Here is a 17,057-nt window from a genome sequence, read left to right on the forward strand (position 1 = left end):
TTACTGTAAGAAATCAGCTGCTTTTCCAGAAAAACTATGCTGCTCCCGCTCGGGCAAAAGTCCTTTTTCCGGAAAACTGTTCCAGAAAAGGCCCAGTGTAGACAGCCCAGTAGTCTTTTCTGCAAAAAAGCCCCGATCGCGAAAATGACGATCGGGGCTTTTTTTCCGGAAAAGCGTGTCTACATTGGCCACGGACGCTTTTCCGGAAAAAGGGCTTTTCCGGAAAAGCATCCTGCCAATGTAGACGTTCTTTTTCCGGAAATACTTATAACGGAAAACTGTTCCGTTTTAAGCATTTCCGGAAAAAGGTGCCTGTGTAGACACAGCCAAACTGTTACACGCCCTGTCTGTCACTCACCTGTTCTACCCACTCTGGGGGACACCCTCTCTGTCTCTCTCTCTTTCTTACACACACACAGGCAGACACACACATACACACAATAGCGCACATTTCACACCTCCCGACACAGACTTGTATTGTTTTTATTTGGAACTTCCGACAATGCACATCCGTTCTCTGTAATTCCTTCATCATATGTGAGTGTAGTATTGTGACTGGCCTATGCTTTTCCTAATGTTTGTATTTCTCGCTGACACTTTAATTGTTTGAGTTCTAACCTGTTCTAAGTTGAGTAATTATCTATGTGGTCATTTTAAATATATAATTATTATGAGACGGGTCCCAGTCCAAAGCCTGCACCCGCCCCCCCCCCCCCCCCCCCCCCCCCCCCACCACTCAATCCCCTACCCCAGCCCAGGGGAAGCAAGTGAGGATGGATGAGATTAAGTAGTTAACAGGAGCCGGAGTGAGTGGGGGCAGGGCCTTGGGGGGCAGGGTGGGGGCAGGGGCTTGCTCTCCGGGCAGGGCGAGGCTGTTCCGGTTTGTGCAATGAGAGAGAACAGCAGGTTTGTTACTAAGCGGTGCCTGCAATGTGGCTGTTGGTTAGCAAGTGGCTAGCAAGGGGAAGCTGTGGGTTTTTCTGGCTGGGCAGAGGATATCGGGGGTTCCTGGCACTTGGGAACAGTTTGGGATTGTGCAATAAATCATAATAGTTGGGGCTTTATACCAACACGCTCGGCTGTGAATTGATAAATAATGAATTGAACTCAGCACTCCTGAAAACTAGACCTGAAACAGGCACAGGACACGATTTACATTAAATAATTCAACTAGCTTCATTAGACTTAAAAATGGACCTTTTTATTGATATCCACCATTGTACTGCCAGCAAATTTAGTAATATGAACATACACCAGCAAACTCTGTATTTATCCACACGTAACAAGAACCAGTTTGTGGTTAACAGATCCAGTTAATTGTTTACAGCATAATCGTGGAGATCTCCACAGGAGAAAGAAAAATGAACTACATGTAGAACACATATGTCAATTTTTACACAGTGGCGACGTCTAGACTGGCATGATTTTCCGCAAATGCTTTTATCTGAAAAGTTTTTCCGTTAAAAGCATTTGCACAAGAGGGCTTATGCTACACTGGCCCTCTTGTGCAAAAACATTTGCACAAGAGGGCTTATCCCTGAGCAGGAGCATCATAGTATTTGCTCAAGAACACTGAAAATCTTATATGAGATCGTCAGTGTTCTTGCACAAATTCAAGCGGCCAGTGTAGACAGCTCGCAAGTTTTTCCACAAAAGCAGCCGCTTTTGAGGAAAAACTTGCCAGTCTAGATGCAGCCAGTGTGTAACTCATGCAAACATCTCTGATGTGACAAAGGCAGGACATTTCAATTTTAATTCAGTGCATCTCAAGGAGTTTTCCAGGTGATCTGTTCATAGTTCTGGCATTGTCCGAGTAATTCCCACCCTTCCAGTGAGATTATTTACCTGAGGGTGGAAGAGATGACGTACTGGAAAATCCAGCACATGACGGAATTTCATCTCTTTTGCCATGACATCTCATATTGGCCAGCAAGACAAGAGAGCAGACTGGGCTTTCAAAGCTCTGTTTGTTTTAAATTGATTTGGCAACAGCCATGAGGAAACCAATCTTTTGTTTCTGTCTCCAACTGCACCTCACACAGCAAACCAGAACATTCCAGAAAGTCATAACAGACAAACTGCCCTTGCATGTGCATCCATTGGGGACATTGATAAAGGGTGTGTCTAGACGACAGCGTTTTGTCCACAAAACTGGACTTTTGTCGACAAAACTATACCCACGTCTACACTACCGCCACGTTATGTCGACAGTAAGTTGACAGAACGTGGCAGTTTTGTCGACGGCGGTAAACCTAATTCTACGAGGAATAATGCCTTCTGTTGACAGAGTTCTATCGACAGAAGGCGTTATTACATCCACACTGTGCTTTTTCAAAAGAGAATGTCTACACTCTGTCGAAAAAGCGGCTTGCTTTGTTGACATAACTGGCTGTAGTCTAGACGCTCTTTGTTGACAGAGCCTCTGTCGACAAAAGCCTGTCATCTAGGGTGTGTCTAGACTACAGAGTTTTGTCGACAAAACTATACCTGCGTCTACACTACCGCTGAGTTCTGTCGACATAACATCAACAGAACTCAGCAGTTTTGTCGACGCTGGTAAACCTCATTTTACGAGGCATAACGCCTTCTGTCGACAGAAGGTGTTATTGCCTGTAGGGTTGTGTCTAGACTACAGGGTTTTGTCGACAAAGCAGCTTGCTTTGTTGACAGAACTGGATGTAGTCTAGACTCTCTTTGTCGACAGAAGCTTTGTCGACAGTATCTGTCGACAAAACTTCTGTCGACAAAACCCTGTAGTCTAGACGTACCCCTAGACGTAGCCAAAGAGAACAGAACACAAGCAGCTTGCCTGCACTGGGAGAAGGCATTATTCTAGAAAATACACTAGCACATCCAGTACATATAGGACACTGGTACATTTGAACATCCCACCCTAATTAGGGTATGTCTACACTGCCACCGTAGTTTGAACTAGGATGGCTAATGCAGGCTTCATTTGCAAGTTCGAATGCCTACAAGGAGGTTTAATGGTAGTTCGAATTAGGAGCTTTAATTCGAACTACCTAGTCTGTGCCGCGTGTAGCCGCGGGCAGGTAGTTTGAATTACGGAGCATTTAAAAATGGCGGTGCCCAGGAACATGCAAATGAAGCCCGGGATATTTAAATCCCAGGCTTCATTTGCAAGTTCGAATGCCTACATTAGCCACCCTCGTTCGAACTAGGGTGACAGTGTAGACATACCCTAAGTGACTTAGGAGCACAAGTTCCATTGAAAATCACGGGATCTTAAGTTGTTTTGGTTCCTTTCAAAATTCCAGCCTCGCATCTCGCACACACACGAACCGCTGTATTTAAACACGTATCGGCTGCATGTGGCTAAAACGATTTTAACCCTCCCCACGCGGCTCTTCCTCCAGGGTCATAGAGATGAGGAGGGAGGGGCAAGAGGAGCCCGTTTCATGGGGGCGGAGAGGGCACCTCAGGGGCACAGGATGAGCTGGCTGGGTGTGTGCCGGGAATGGGGAAAGAGCAAGTGATAGGAAACCCTGTGACCCACCCGGAAGATGGGGCGGATTCTCTCCCCGGAAAAAGCGGCCGGTGGGAACGTGACGATCGGGTCCTCGCTGCCAGCATCGTAAAGTGTCACCCGCCCCCCTTCGCAGTCCAGACACACCCGGAGCTTCTGTGCGTGGCTCAGGGTCAAGTCAGAGCGCTCCCCAGGGGCCGTAAGCGCCCAGTAGCAACCCTGCCTGCCTTGCACAGCCCAGACCCCCTGCTCAGGGCTAAAGTCGACCCATCCCTTCCGGCACACAGACTCTCTGGCCACCCCCACAGCCCAGATCCCCCATGGCTCCACCTCCACCTCCCAGTAATGTCTCCCCGAGGTGAAGCCCTCGCGGCCCAGCACGCAGAGCTCCGTGTCAAATCTCTCCGGGGTGTTGGGCCGGGGCTGCCACGTGCGTTCCCATCGCGCACGTCTCCCGTCCTCCGACAGGACGAGCCGGGAATGCGCCGTGTCTGGATCCAGAGTCACTTCGGCTGGGGAGAGAGAATCCGAGCGTCAGGGGCAGAGCCCGGCCCTGGGGGAGGATCCGAACCTGCCCAAGCTGGGGAGCGACTCAGGCCCTCCAGGTTTCCCCCGGCTCTGTCCGGGGAGCAGCACTGAGAGCTCAGCCCCGCACCAGGGGACTCACACAGATCGGGGACAGGGGCCGGATCAGCTCTGCTGAGCCAGCTCCCTTAACCCACAGTCTGACTGGCAGACTCACAGTTCCTCCATTTTTGGGCCTGGGGGAAAGACGGGTGGGGGGAGGGCAGGGGGAAGTGATTTGAAGCCTCCTTTGTCCTTCCTTTATTCTACCTGGCCCCGGGTGCAAAGTACAGGGGCTCAGGATGCAAAGCAGAGAGCACCCACAGTGCGGTGCAGCCGGCCTGTGCCCCCGGCATGTCCCCAGCCCCCTGCCGCACCAACCGCTGGGAGCAGGATCCCTGCAGCGCCTGGACGCAAACCACACACTGACTACACCCTCCCCGGGGTCGGAGCCGCTTTCTCTGCTCTGTTCCCAGGCGCGTTAAGGCTCCTTTGCAGCACAAAAGGCCCTGACAATGAGGCCCAGGGCGTCTTTCCTCCATCGACACCCTCTCCCGCCACCCAGATGTGAGCAGAGACTCTGGCACCGTGAGACGCTCCCAGCAGATCACAGAGAATCCAGAGTCCCCTTCTGCAATGCGACACATTTCCACACGCCCCTCTCCGTACCCAGCCCCCTCCTTCCTAAAGACCAGAGCTAGCCCAGCAACAGAAACACGGCTCCTCCAGAGACCGTGCTGGCCCTCCGTGCCTGGGTAGCTGGGGTGTGGGGGAGGGCCATGCGCACTTACCGTAGATAGGCACATCTCATGCTGGTCTATTGGGGGACTTTCCAGGGTCCCCCCTTTGCTGGCCCCAAGGCTAACACGGAATTGCCCGCTTCAGGAGCTCAAATCTCATGAGATTTGTGAAATGTCCCGTGTTTATGGCCAAAGGACGATCCTGTGGGTTTTAGGCCAGTCCCTTGGTTTTGAACAGCCCTTCCCCAGGGCGTGGGCGTGTGACAATCAGCCTGGCCCATTCTCCCATCCGTACCGGCTCCTGCAGCAGGTACCGCGGCTCAGGCCCCAGCTCTAGCAGCTTCCATGCGGCCCACCCCGGCTGCAGCTCCAGTCCTGAGGAAGGTCAGAAGCTAGGGTCAGGGCTTGTGGCGGCTGCCCTGCTGCTGCTGGGACGCGGCCGCCAGCCACCATACAGCCCTAGCCTAGAGCAGCTGGGCAGCCACTTTACGGCTCTGCTGAGGTGCGGGGGGGACTCAAATTCTTGGTGTGCACTCACACAGGTGTGCACTTTAGTGTCAACCTAGGGCCCCAGCCCTGCCCAGAACAGCTGACAGGATTTCGAAGTAAAAGGAAGCCTCACTATTAGGGTACGTCTAAACTACATGGCTCCGTCGACGGAGCCATGTAGTTTAGGGCTGTAGACACTGGAAAATGAAGCGGCGATTTAAATAATCGCCGCTTCATTGACATTAAAATGGCTGCCGCGCTGAGCCGATCAGCTGTTTGTCGGCACGGCACGGGAGTCTGGATGCTCCGCTGTCAACATCAAATGCCTTTGTCGACCGCCCTGTTATGCCTCGTGAGATGAGGTCGACAAAGGCTTTTTGATGAGCGTCCAGACTCCCGCGCTGTGCCGACAAACAGCTGATCGGCACAGCGCAGCAACCATTTTAATGTCAATGAAGCGGCGATTATTTAAATCGCCGCTTCATTTTCCTATGTCTACAGCCCTCATCTACATGGCTCCGTCGACGGAGCCATGTAGTTTAGACGTACCCTTAGAGCTCTCACCTGACACTGGAAAGTTCCATGGCGAGAGAATGAGTGAGGCTTCGTGTTACTCCGAAACCACGTCTCTCACATTCAGATCGTGAGGGCCGGTCTGTCTGCTACTGGCGGATGCCGGCCTAAGCCCTTTGGACATGATTAACATGGTTTGTCTTGACTTACAGGCATGCGCATGCTGGATTCCCCACTTCTGTATTGTACCACTGGTGCATTTGCTAACGGTAATAATACGGCCAGGGGATATGATGCATATGCAATGTAAGGCTACATCTAGATTCCACGCCTTTTTCGACAGAGGCTTTTTCGAAAGTATCTTTCGAAAAAGCCTCTGTTGAAAAAGCGTCTAGACCGATGGCTCTCAACCGTGGGCCATACGGCTCCCCAGGGTCCACGCTCTACTTCTAGGGGGCCATATGGAAAAGATGGAACATTAGGTAAATTATGTACCCTTTTTTCCAACTCACAGTGGCTATGAGGGGGGCCACAGAGGTAAACGAGGCTCAGAAGGGGGCCAAGAGCAAAAAAAATTGAGAAACACTGGTCCAGACTACAACCAGCTCTGTCGAAAAAGCCAGCTGCTTTTTTAATGAGCGTCTAGACGCTCTCTTTCGAAAAAACAGAGTTTGCATGCAATAGCACCTTTTTTCAAAAGAGTACTATCGAAAAAAGGCTGTATTCCTCGTAAAACGAGGTTTACTGTGGGCGACAAAACTGCCGCGGTCTGTCGACTTACTGTCCACAGAACATGGCGGTAGTATAGACGCAGATATCATTTTTTTTGAAAAAAGGCCACTTTTTTCGAAAAAACCCTATAGTCTAGACCAGGGGTGTCCAAACTTTTTTCAAAGAGGGCCAGATTTGATGAAGTGAACATGCGTGAGGGCCGACCATTTTGCCTGACATTCTTTGAACCATTAAAATTAAATGCAAATTAACTATTTTATGCAAAGTTTATTGCAAACGGCATACTTTTCATTTTGTCACATGGATGACAAATCTAAACAGGTGTTTAATCACTCTGCCTTTCATATCTGAAGGCCAGATGAAAAAAAATCCAGGAAGCTGAAATATGTCAGGAACATTGTAAAGTACATTACATACTATTGGTAATAAAGGTTGTCTGTCAACTTTTAAGTTCAAAAAATATGAACAGGAACATAACACCAAGTATACATGTTGTGTCCAAATATATTTATAACTGATTTAGACCAACTGACATTAACTGAGATTTTACAATGTATTCATCTCAATACATATGGATTCGTTGGGGGCCATAAAAGATAGATATTGCCAAACTACCTGGGGGGCCGTATTAAACCGGAACACGGGCCGCAATTGGCCCGGGGGCCGGACTTTGGACATGCCTGGTCTAGACACACCCTAAGTGAGGTGGGATGGTCTCCTCTGATTTTCCAAAAGACTCATTTTTAAACGTGTAGATTTCTACGGACATACCCTGCTCACCCCCTCTCCTCCGCCTCAGCTCCTCTGGTGAGCCCAGGCACTACATCGAAATTCTAACTTCTAATAAGATTATTCACTGCTTACGTTCTTTTTATAATAGCAAAAAGAATCGACTGCTCTGGTTTTAGGAAAGATCTGTGTAGCCACCGCTCATGTGGCATTCAGCTCCCATCTAACGCAAAACGGAAAGAAAAGCTGAGCTGTGGTGCTGCCGATGAGCCACCGTACTTCACAGGAAAGTTTTCACCCCCCCCCCCTTTGATCCCAGAAATGTACCTTTGTGGAACGGCAGTCTAGACGACAGTGTATCTACAAGAGGGAATGAGTGAAAAAGATTCAGTGTTGAGTTGATGAACAGTCTTGTTGTTAAATGTTCTAGCACCAAAGTGAAATGAAAAGAAAAACTTTATTAAGTTACTAGCACATTTCCCTGGCACTGCTCAGCTCCTTAAGGACAGGCTCCAACCAGTGGGCTGTGGGTAGGTGTGTGCGTGTCTGTGTGTGAACAGGGAGGCCACCGAGTCTCCTACTAGGGGCTGCTCACTCTTCCCCTTCCTGTCCCCGTCAGGGAGCGAGAGCAAAGTCTGCCTCCTGCGCTCTCCAGCTACCGAGAGGGATGCAGCCAACTGCATTTTCCCTGGCTCCATGAGGAAGGGAAACAGCCAGCAACGTCCCTGTCCAAATCGGATGGGAGGGGGCCAGCTTCAACCTCCTGCCCTCCCTAAAGGGCGCCTGTGGGGGGTGGGAGGCTCAGAGCTGGGGCAGCCCCAGATGTGGGGCTCACTCCCAGCTAACCCCTTCACCTGTCTAATGATGGTCTCTTTCCTGTATGGTTTTCTGAGACGCAGTCCCATTTCAGCCAACCAAACCCTGATCTTGCTTTAAGTCCTGGTAAGAGGGAGACTGGAAAAGGGCAAATCTAGCGCCCATCTATAAAAAGGGAAATAAGAACAGCCCAGGAAACTACAGACCAGTTAGTTTAACTTCTGGACCAGGGAAGATAATGGAGCAAAAAAGTCTGTGTATTGTGATGGCGCGGGGGGCGGGGGGGAGTTTTTGGTAACCAGTGCCTATAGAGGCAAAGGTTTCTCTTTTTTTCTTTTAAGCTCTTTGCAGCTCCCCATCTTTTGCACTCTGCCAGAGTGGGGTCCAACTCTGACATAAGGTTAATGGTCAGACCCGCTAAGAAAGGAAAACCTTTAGGGGGTCAATGTAGCACTTTAAAGACTAACAAGATGGTTTATTAGATGATGAGCTTTCGTGGGCCAGACCCACTTCCTCAGATCAGGTTTTTTGATGTGAGGAAGTGGGTCTGGCCCACGAAAGCTCATCATCTAATAAACCATCTTGTTAGTCTTTAAAGTGCTACATTGTCCTGCATTTTGCTTCAACTACCCCAGACTAACACGGCTACATTTCTATCACTATTTCAGGGGGTCAGAATTCAGTTCCCCAAACCAGTGTGTATGTGTTATATTGGGAGCCGAGAAGGGAATTCATAGGTTACAAATGATTTGTTGACTATTCTCCGTTCACAATTATGTTCCTTGCCTCTGTCAATTCTCAGTATAATATATGTGAGAAAATGCCCAAAGTGACCATTTATTACCTTTGAGTGTCTTCATGATGTCTTCCAGGAATTCAGTTTCTTGAGACGATTCCCATTTCAGATCAAAAGAAAACGCCAGGTTGTGAAACTTCTCTCTCTCACACCTGAAGAAGAACAACCCAGTGTGACTTGCGATGGAGTTCATTCGGATTTGTGTATCACGACAGGGAATGTTATCACAGTGAATGGCTGTAATTCTGCAGACCTTGGAGGATTAAATGCGCCGTTGGCCCATGAATAGGTTTACTACCAGCTGGGACACTACCGGCTTCCCCTTCATTTTGGTGAGACCAATACTGGAAAACTGCATCGAGTTCTGGTACTCAGATTTTAAAATGGACATTGAAAACTTGGAGATGGTGCAGAGAAGAGCCATGAAACTGACTGAGGGTTGGTTAAAAAAATGCTTTACACTGAGGCTACGTCTACACTGGCATGATTTTCCGGAAATGCTTAAAACGGAACAGTTTTCCGTTATAAGTATTTCTGGAAAAAGCGCGTCTACATTGGCAGGATGCTTTTCCGGAAAAGCCCTTTTTCCGGAAAAGCGTCTGTGCCAATGTAGACGCGCTTTTCCGCAAAAAAGCCCTGATCGTCATTTTCGCGATCGGGGCTTTTTTGCGGAAAACACTACTGTGCTGTCTACACTGGCCCTTTTCCAGAACAGTTTTCCAGAAAAGGACTTTTGCCTGAACAGGAGCAGCATAGTTTTTCCGGAAAAGCACTGATGATTTTACAGTAGATTGTCAGTGCTTTTCCGGAAATTCAAGGGGCCAGTGTAGACAGCTGGCAAGTTATTCCGGAAAAGCGGCTGATTTTCCGGAATACGTGGCCAGTGTAGACACAGCCGTTGAGTATGGCATACTACTAGTCTGAGTACGGCCCCATACTATGCTTCTGTGCAGTGGCCAGCATAAGCACCAACTAGATTTTGCCTCCGGGCATTACCGTAGTACTACTACTCAAAGTACACGCCAAAGGCCTTAGTGCAGGGCGTGTCTGCCAGGCAGACGGATAGAGATCGCTGGATGATAAGACACAAGAAATAAATTGCTTATTGAACAGTTACCAGTTGACACCAACTTTCTAGCTGGGAGCCTGTTCCACAGTCTGAACTGCTAGGCCTTGGGGAGCCATGTCACAGGTATAAAATCCCTTCCCTGCACAGGGAAGTGAAAGGAAGAGGGAGAAGGAAGCCACCTACCTGCGCAAGGTGTCTTTGATATCCTGGAATTGAAAAAGGAAAAGGAAATTCAGCCTTCTCTGTTGGAGGTTCACGGTGAAATTATTTATTATTTAGTAACACAAACAAACCCATGAAATGGAAAAGGGCAGCAAGTGCAGGATCTGGGCCCTAGGAGTTTGTCTATGGAGCTCACGAGCTTGGTGTGTAACCCCATTTGGCACACGGAATCAGAGGGCTCAGTCGTGTGACATGTGGAACAGAGATCTCCCGAACACCCCCAGCTTTGGGAATGTCGGCAGGGGATCCGGAGGGAAGGCTGCCCCAGGCTATGCTGCCCTCCCTCCTCCCCGAACCTCCCCGGCTTTAAAGTCTCTCCCCGATATCCCCCGATATACCCATGGCGAGTAGATTACAACCCAGAAGAGCCGGGTTCAGGCCATCTGCGCATGCGCAGAACACTGGACAGCGCGGCTGACGAGCCCTGGAAATAAGATATTCTGAAATAGCGTCTGGATGCAATTATGGAAATGAAGCGCAGGATATTTAAATCCCGGCTTCGTTTGCAATTTCGAAAGTCTGCATTTGCATCCCTTTCTTGAAAGAGAATGCAAGGCCCTTCCTGTGAGCTTCCTGGCGGCCACAGGAAGTCGGGGCTGGGGGAGAACAATGGGATTGGGGAGCAGAGTCACTATTTACACCCAGGCTCAAGGCAGGGGACACGAGGAGAGAAGAATGCTGTCCCCAGCAGATACTAGTTACAACAGAGAATTTGACCCGAGAGACCAACTGGAGCAGTCCAATAAGCTACATTTTCTTTTTCACCTTTTTTCCTGATGGCCACTTAGGGTATGTCTAGACTACAGGGTTTTGTCGACAGAAGTTTTGTCGACAGATACTGTTGACAAAGCTTCTGTTGACAAAGAGCGTCTAGACTACATCCAGTTCTGTCGACAAAACAAGCCGCTTTGTCGACATAACAGTGTGGACGCAAAGGACGATGTAGATGCAATAATGCCTTCTATCGACAGAACTCTGTCAACAAAAGGCGTTATTCCTCATAGAATGAGGTTTACATACATCGACAAAACTGCTGAGTTTTGTCAACGTTATGTCGTCATAACTCAAAGGCAGTGTGGACGCAGGTATAGTTTTGTCGACCAAAGTCCACTTTTGTGGACAAAACCCTGTAGTCTAGACATACCCTTAGAGGCACATTTAGAAAATGGAAATAATTAGCAGGCTTTGGGAATTCTAACAACAACTGACATGTTCAGGCTATCCTAAGTAACAAACAGCTTCCCTGGTAAATGTCCGTTCTGGCAGAAAAAAAAATGACCATAGTCAGAGAGCTCACATATCAATTTTAATTTTACCATTGAAGAGCAGCCAAATCAGTCATAAAAAGGAAACTTAGCTTCAATGTTAGCTATTTCCATAAGTAAGGATTGGTTCTATCTTTAAGCTTTTCTAGCTAGTGTTTAGAACATGGGATATGCCAGGCTGTACCAGACCTGAGCTCCTTCTCCTCACGACCATATCTCTAAAGATGGACAGTCCTAGGGTACATCTAGACTACAGGCTTCTGTCGACAGAAGCTTTGTCGACAGATACTGTCAACAAAACTTCTGTCGACAAAGAGCGTCTAGACTACATTGAGTTCTGTCGACAAAGCAAGCCGCTTTGTCGACATGGTAGTGTAGATGCAAAGGACAGTTTACATGCAATAACACCTTCTGTCGACAGAAACTCTGTCGACAGAAGGTGTTATGCCTCGTAAAATGAGGTTTACCAGCGTCGACAAAACTGCTGAGTTCTGTCGACGTTATGTCGACAGAACTCAGCGGTAGTGTAGACGCAGGTATAGTTTTGTCGACAAAAGTCCACTTTTGTCGACAAAACTCTGTAGTCTAGACACACCCCAAGAGGCTTCTGAGTAAGGTGTAAGATATTTGTCTCTAATAGTTTGTGACTGGCTGAAGCAATGAAGCATGAGATTTAATAACACTCTTGATCAGGAGTAAGCAAAAGGGATCTGTCCCGCCAAGCAGGTTGATCCGGTCCGCAGAGGCCCTGCTGGGCCAATTAGAGGCTGGGGGTGGGGGAGAGCACGGAACTTCCTCCCACACTGCAAGGACCACGCGGCACTTCAAAGTGCTACATGCTCCTTGCAGGGTGGGAGGAGACGTCATGTGCTCCCCCGCCTCCAAGCCCTGATTGGCCTGGGAGTTAGGGGGAGCTGTGCGAAGTTTCTTCTGCCCTGCAAGGAGCACACGGCACTTCAAAGCGCCGTACGCTTGCACAGGGCGGGGGTAGGGCAAAGGAAGCTTCATGCAGCTCCCCTGCCTCCAGGCCCTGATTGGCCTGGGGGTGGGGGCAGTGCGGGAAGCCTCCTCCGGCCCATAGAGACCCTTTTACTCACTTTGACGTGCCGCGTGCTCCTCACAGGGCAGAGGTATGGTGGGGGGAGGCTTTGCGCTCCCGCCACCCGCAGGCCAATCAGCAAAGCTGTTTTCACCCTGCTCTGGCCCTGAGAGGCGTCTGCGGCACTTCAAAGTGCCACATGCTCCTTTCAGGACGGGAGGAGGCTTCCGGTGCTCCCCCGTCCCTAGGCCTTGACTGGCCTGGGGATGGGGGAACATGGGAAGCCTCTTTCCACCCTGCCAGGGGCATGGGTGCCTTGTGGGAAGAGGGGGCAAAGGAGCTCCCATACCCCCGGACCAATCATGATAGTCCAGAAGCATCCTGGCCTCACCCCATTCTGGTTTAGGCCCCACCCCTTCCGGGCAGCCCGGGACCACTTCAAAAATTTTTGAAGTGGCCCTCAGCCCAAAATTATTGCCCACCCCTGCTCTAGATATTCCCGTTATCCATATAAATATCCAATCCCTTTTTTACTTTTGCAAAATGTTTGGCCTCAACAGCATCCAGTGTCAGTGAGTTCCACAGTCTAATCTGGTGATGTATGGAAAAGTGTGCATTTGGTTCAGCTTTGAATGTGTTATCTTCTAATTCTATTGAATTTCCCTTTGGTCTTGTATAATGAGACAGGGAAAACAGGTTGGAGTCTGCCATTTTGTGAGGAGTCTTTTCCAATAAGAATTCAAAATATTTTGTTTTTCATTTAGGGCTCGATCCAATGCCCACTGTAAACACAAGAAGTATATTTCCATTGACTTTAATGGGATTTTTATCAGGCCTTTAAGGAAAAATAATCTATATTTTAGCAATATCGTATGTTCTGAACTTTCACTATTGCTCTCCAAAAGTGAAGAATTAGACGATTTTCTTTCCCTGGGAAAGGCTCTGGGGTGTTTCGAACATGGTCTCACCTGTAGGAATTTGCTCGTTGGCTGCTGGCACTTCTGCTCCATCTCACTGATCAGGGAACTGAACGAGGACAGCTCCTCAGAGAGTTTGGCCACATACTCATCCCGCCTCTTCTCAATTTCCTTATTCACCTCTTCCAGCCGGGCCAGCAGGAGTCGCTCTTGTTCCTTCAGAAACTCGAACAGTTGCTCAAACTCAGACATAATCTTCTGCCTTTCCGTTTCTAGCTGTTTCTGAAATCACACCGTTGGAACAGGAAAAGCTCAGGACAGGAACAAGGAGTGAATTATGGGACTTTTTATGAAGATGCGTGTTTGCAGATGTGAACATGTCATTGCAAAGCCTCAGAATGTAACTGAAAGAATAGACTCATGCTGTTTCTGGAGCATTCTCTAGTCTATCATGCCATGAGCAAGGAAATCAGAGCAGATTTCAAATGCAGATCTTTTACATGGCAATGTCTATCAGTGATATCACTATCATGGATCTACTCCAGAACTTAAGTGGCATCTTTCCAATTACTACAATAGGCTTTTTAGGCCTAAGTGACCAGCTTTCTGGGGCAGCAGACTCAAATAGCAGCTGCACAAATTGTCCTGTTTCAGTGAGGTAGCTGTGCTAGGTGGTGTCAGTAAAAGCAACCAGGTGTTCACTGGTACCAAACCTACTAGTCTTTAGGGTGCCATCAGATTCCTGCTGTTTTTGTCCTGTGGGGGTTATCTCTGTTGAAAACCAAGCAGGCCAAAAGCTGGGGAGGTTAGGTGGCAAAAAAAAAAAAGAAAAAAAAAAGGGGGGGGGGATTTAAAAGGGGGAGGTGAATAAAGCAAATACTTGAAATTCAGAAAATGTTTCAACTTTTGAAAACTAAAATTAAAATTTCAATTTGAAATGACAACAATGTTTGCTTTGTTCCCTAAATAGAAGAACTAGAGGACACCAAATGAAATTAATGGGGAGCAGGTTTAAAACGAATAAAAGAAAGTTCTTCTTCACACAGCGTGTAGTCAACCTGTGGAACTCCTTGCCAGAGGAGGCTGTGAAGGCTAGGACTATAATAGAGTTTAACGAGAAGCTAGATAATTTCATGGAGGTTAGGTCCATAAAAGGCTATTAGCCAGGGGATAAAATGGTGTCCTTGGCCTCTGTTTGTCAGAGGCTGGAGACGGATGGCAGGAGACAAATCGCTTGATCATTGTCTTCGGTCCACCCTCTCTGGGGCACCTGGTGCTGGCCACTGTCGGTAGACAGGACACTGGGCTAGATGGACCTTTGGTCTGACCCAGTACGGCCGTTCTTATGTTCTTATGTTTTGAAATTTCCTCTCACATTTGGAAAGTTTTGTTGCAAATGACTTTCTCTTGAAAAAAAAGTTGCTTTCTACTAAGCCCCATTCATCTACACGAAGGGTTTTCTGGTTGATAAATTACTCTCCTGTTATCAGTGAAAATTTTTGGATTATTAAAACTTCGGAGAACAATTTCGTTTTACAGTGACAATGAATGAGGAATAGCCTTTCACAGAATGGAACATGTTTTTCACTATTTCTCTTATCAACTCAGTTTTAAGTAGTGTGTGGATAATCCCTGGGCACATTTGCATGTAAGTAACAATGGCACCTACTAGCAGTTCCTGGCTTTTCTTTTCCCCACTCAGTTTAAATGACTGAATCTCATCTCGTTCCTTCTTCAAAATCTTCATACAGCTCTGAATTTGATCCTACGCAAAAAACAAAAACAAACAACCAAATAAAAAAAAAAAAAAAACACCACCACCACGACAAAATAAGAAACTAGTTAGTTTGGGTTGCTTTGGAGGAATTTCCCTCTTTTTATATTTTCATGGTTACTTAATACATAATCAGTTACGTGTGTGGTCTAGCTACCTGGCTGGAGAATCATTCTTATGCTTATCTCTCTCAATCTCTCTCTCGCTATTCGGCCTAAATGGCTCTTTCGGCCTAAATGGCTCTTTCTCCCCATTGGCACAGCCATGAGAAGGCAGATGGAGAAGATCCAACACCACAATATCCCAGTCTATGGTTAGGGCACTCACCTAGGAAGCCCAGAATGGCTGTGATTAACCTGTTTTGGCCCAGAAAAATGTGGTTCCAAAGTGCCCCAGACAGCAAAATGTATATAAAATAGGGCACATTAGCTTGAGGACAATATTTCAGGACTGAGAACCAATTAACCCACTGCAGCCTAAAAACACTTTTGAACACTGTCAAATGTCATGGAGCAGAAACATTTAGACCTCCTTAATCATCCCCCGTGAAAAATAACAGATACTGATTTCTGACTTGCCCATGTGAGAGCGATTCTTCCCTAAAACATACAACAAATAAAAATAACAGAATCAACGACAATGGGTTATGTGGTGGGTACGACCTTCACCATGCCCTGGGCAGTTTGGATCCTCCAGAAATGACTCATACATTTTAAGAGGTGACAATGAAGCTGACTACGCTTATTTCATATGCCACGTTTCAGTGAGGAAACTTCGTAAGATCCTTCTACAGTATCTCTTGTTTTTTCAATCATTATTTTATTTAAACAGCCCTCCCTGACCATTCCCACCGGTTGCTTACCCTGTAAGCCTCGACAGCTTCATCTATAGGAAGCACGCAGTGTTCTTCGTGATATTGGGACAGGTGGCAAACCATGCAAATGGGGATTTGATCCACCTGACAGAAGACATCTAAAGCCCTCTTGTGTTTCTCACACACACTCGCCACTTCTGGTTCTTTCACTGACTCCATTGTCAGCGGTCTGGAGGCTTGCACAATATTCCTCAGCTGTCTGTTTGGTTTGAAGTTCCTTGGGAGAAAGTTCCTCTGCACTCCGGACAGTGGAAGTTTGTACTCCTTGCCAGCACTGAGCGATGCAGGCTTGGCAGAAATTGTGCCCGCAATCCACACACGTGGGATCTTCAAAATAATCGGTACACACTGAACAAGTCAGTTCACTTGGGAGCGTGTGTCCTGCCTTCACGGCTGCTGCTGCGGGGAGGGGAGGAATTTAGTTCCCTTTTCTCTTCTCAGAAACGGGTTGACTCTGAAATGTGAACACCCAACGCGCATTTCCTGGGTAGTCTCCTGTTACTCTTGCGAGGCCGGAAACACCTTGTGGTCTTAGATGGCAAAGGAAGGCTGTACCACAAACACTGCAAGGGCAGCACCTCGCACGGCTGGTCCCTGCCATGGCGCAGCATTGCCACTGCAGGACGGTTGTACGAACAACAGCACCTGCCACAGCCCCACACGGCTCCCTAGAGCATTTCTTCCCGCCATCGCTGTGTCACCGCAAGGTAGGACTCCAGAGGGGCCTAGGGCATCACTTCCTTTACAAATACATATCCCAACCCCTGCTCTGAGCCCCCCAAGCACCCCAGCTCTCTCCCTGCAGCCCCTCCTCACACACACAGCCCCCTGCCCTGAGCCCCCCAACCACACCACAATACCTTGTCCTGTGCCTCCCCCCAACTCCACCAGACACTAAATTTCTGACAGGTACTGTAGCATCAAATCCGCACACCCTGGCCTCTCTCCTGGAGGGAGAGGGGGGTGTATATGAAACCACAGTACCTGTCAGAAATTTAAGTTACTTTCAGCTGTGGCTGCCAGTCGTATTC

At 48.2% G+C, this 17,057-nt stretch overlaps 1 protein-coding gene across 1 annotated transcript; it reads right to left on the minus strand.

The window, feature by feature from the left end:
* Positions 1–247: 247 nt before the first annotated feature.
* LOC102463407 (E3 ubiquitin-protein ligase TRIM7-like) lies at positions 248–16,677 on the minus strand. Its single transcript, XM_014576131.3, has 7 exons — positions 16,015–16,677; positions 15,048–15,143; positions 13,430–13,660; positions 10,119–10,141; positions 8,915–9,018; positions 7,582–7,614; positions 248–3,999 (listed from the first exon to the last, which is right to left on the minus strand). The coding sequence occupies exons 1-7, from the start codon at positions 16,183–16,185 to the stop codon at positions 3,440–3,442; spliced, it is 1,218 nt and encodes a 405-aa protein (XP_014431617.2). The 5' UTR covers positions 16,186–16,677; the 3' UTR covers positions 248–3,439.
* Positions 16,678–17,057: the final 380 nt, after the last annotated feature.

Source organism: Pelodiscus sinensis, chromosome 32 (genome assembly GCF_049634645.1).
Source record: "Pelodiscus sinensis isolate JC-2024 chromosome 32, ASM4963464v1, whole genome shotgun sequence".
NCBI lineage: Eukaryota > Metazoa > Chordata > Testudines > Trionychidae > Pelodiscus > Pelodiscus sinensis.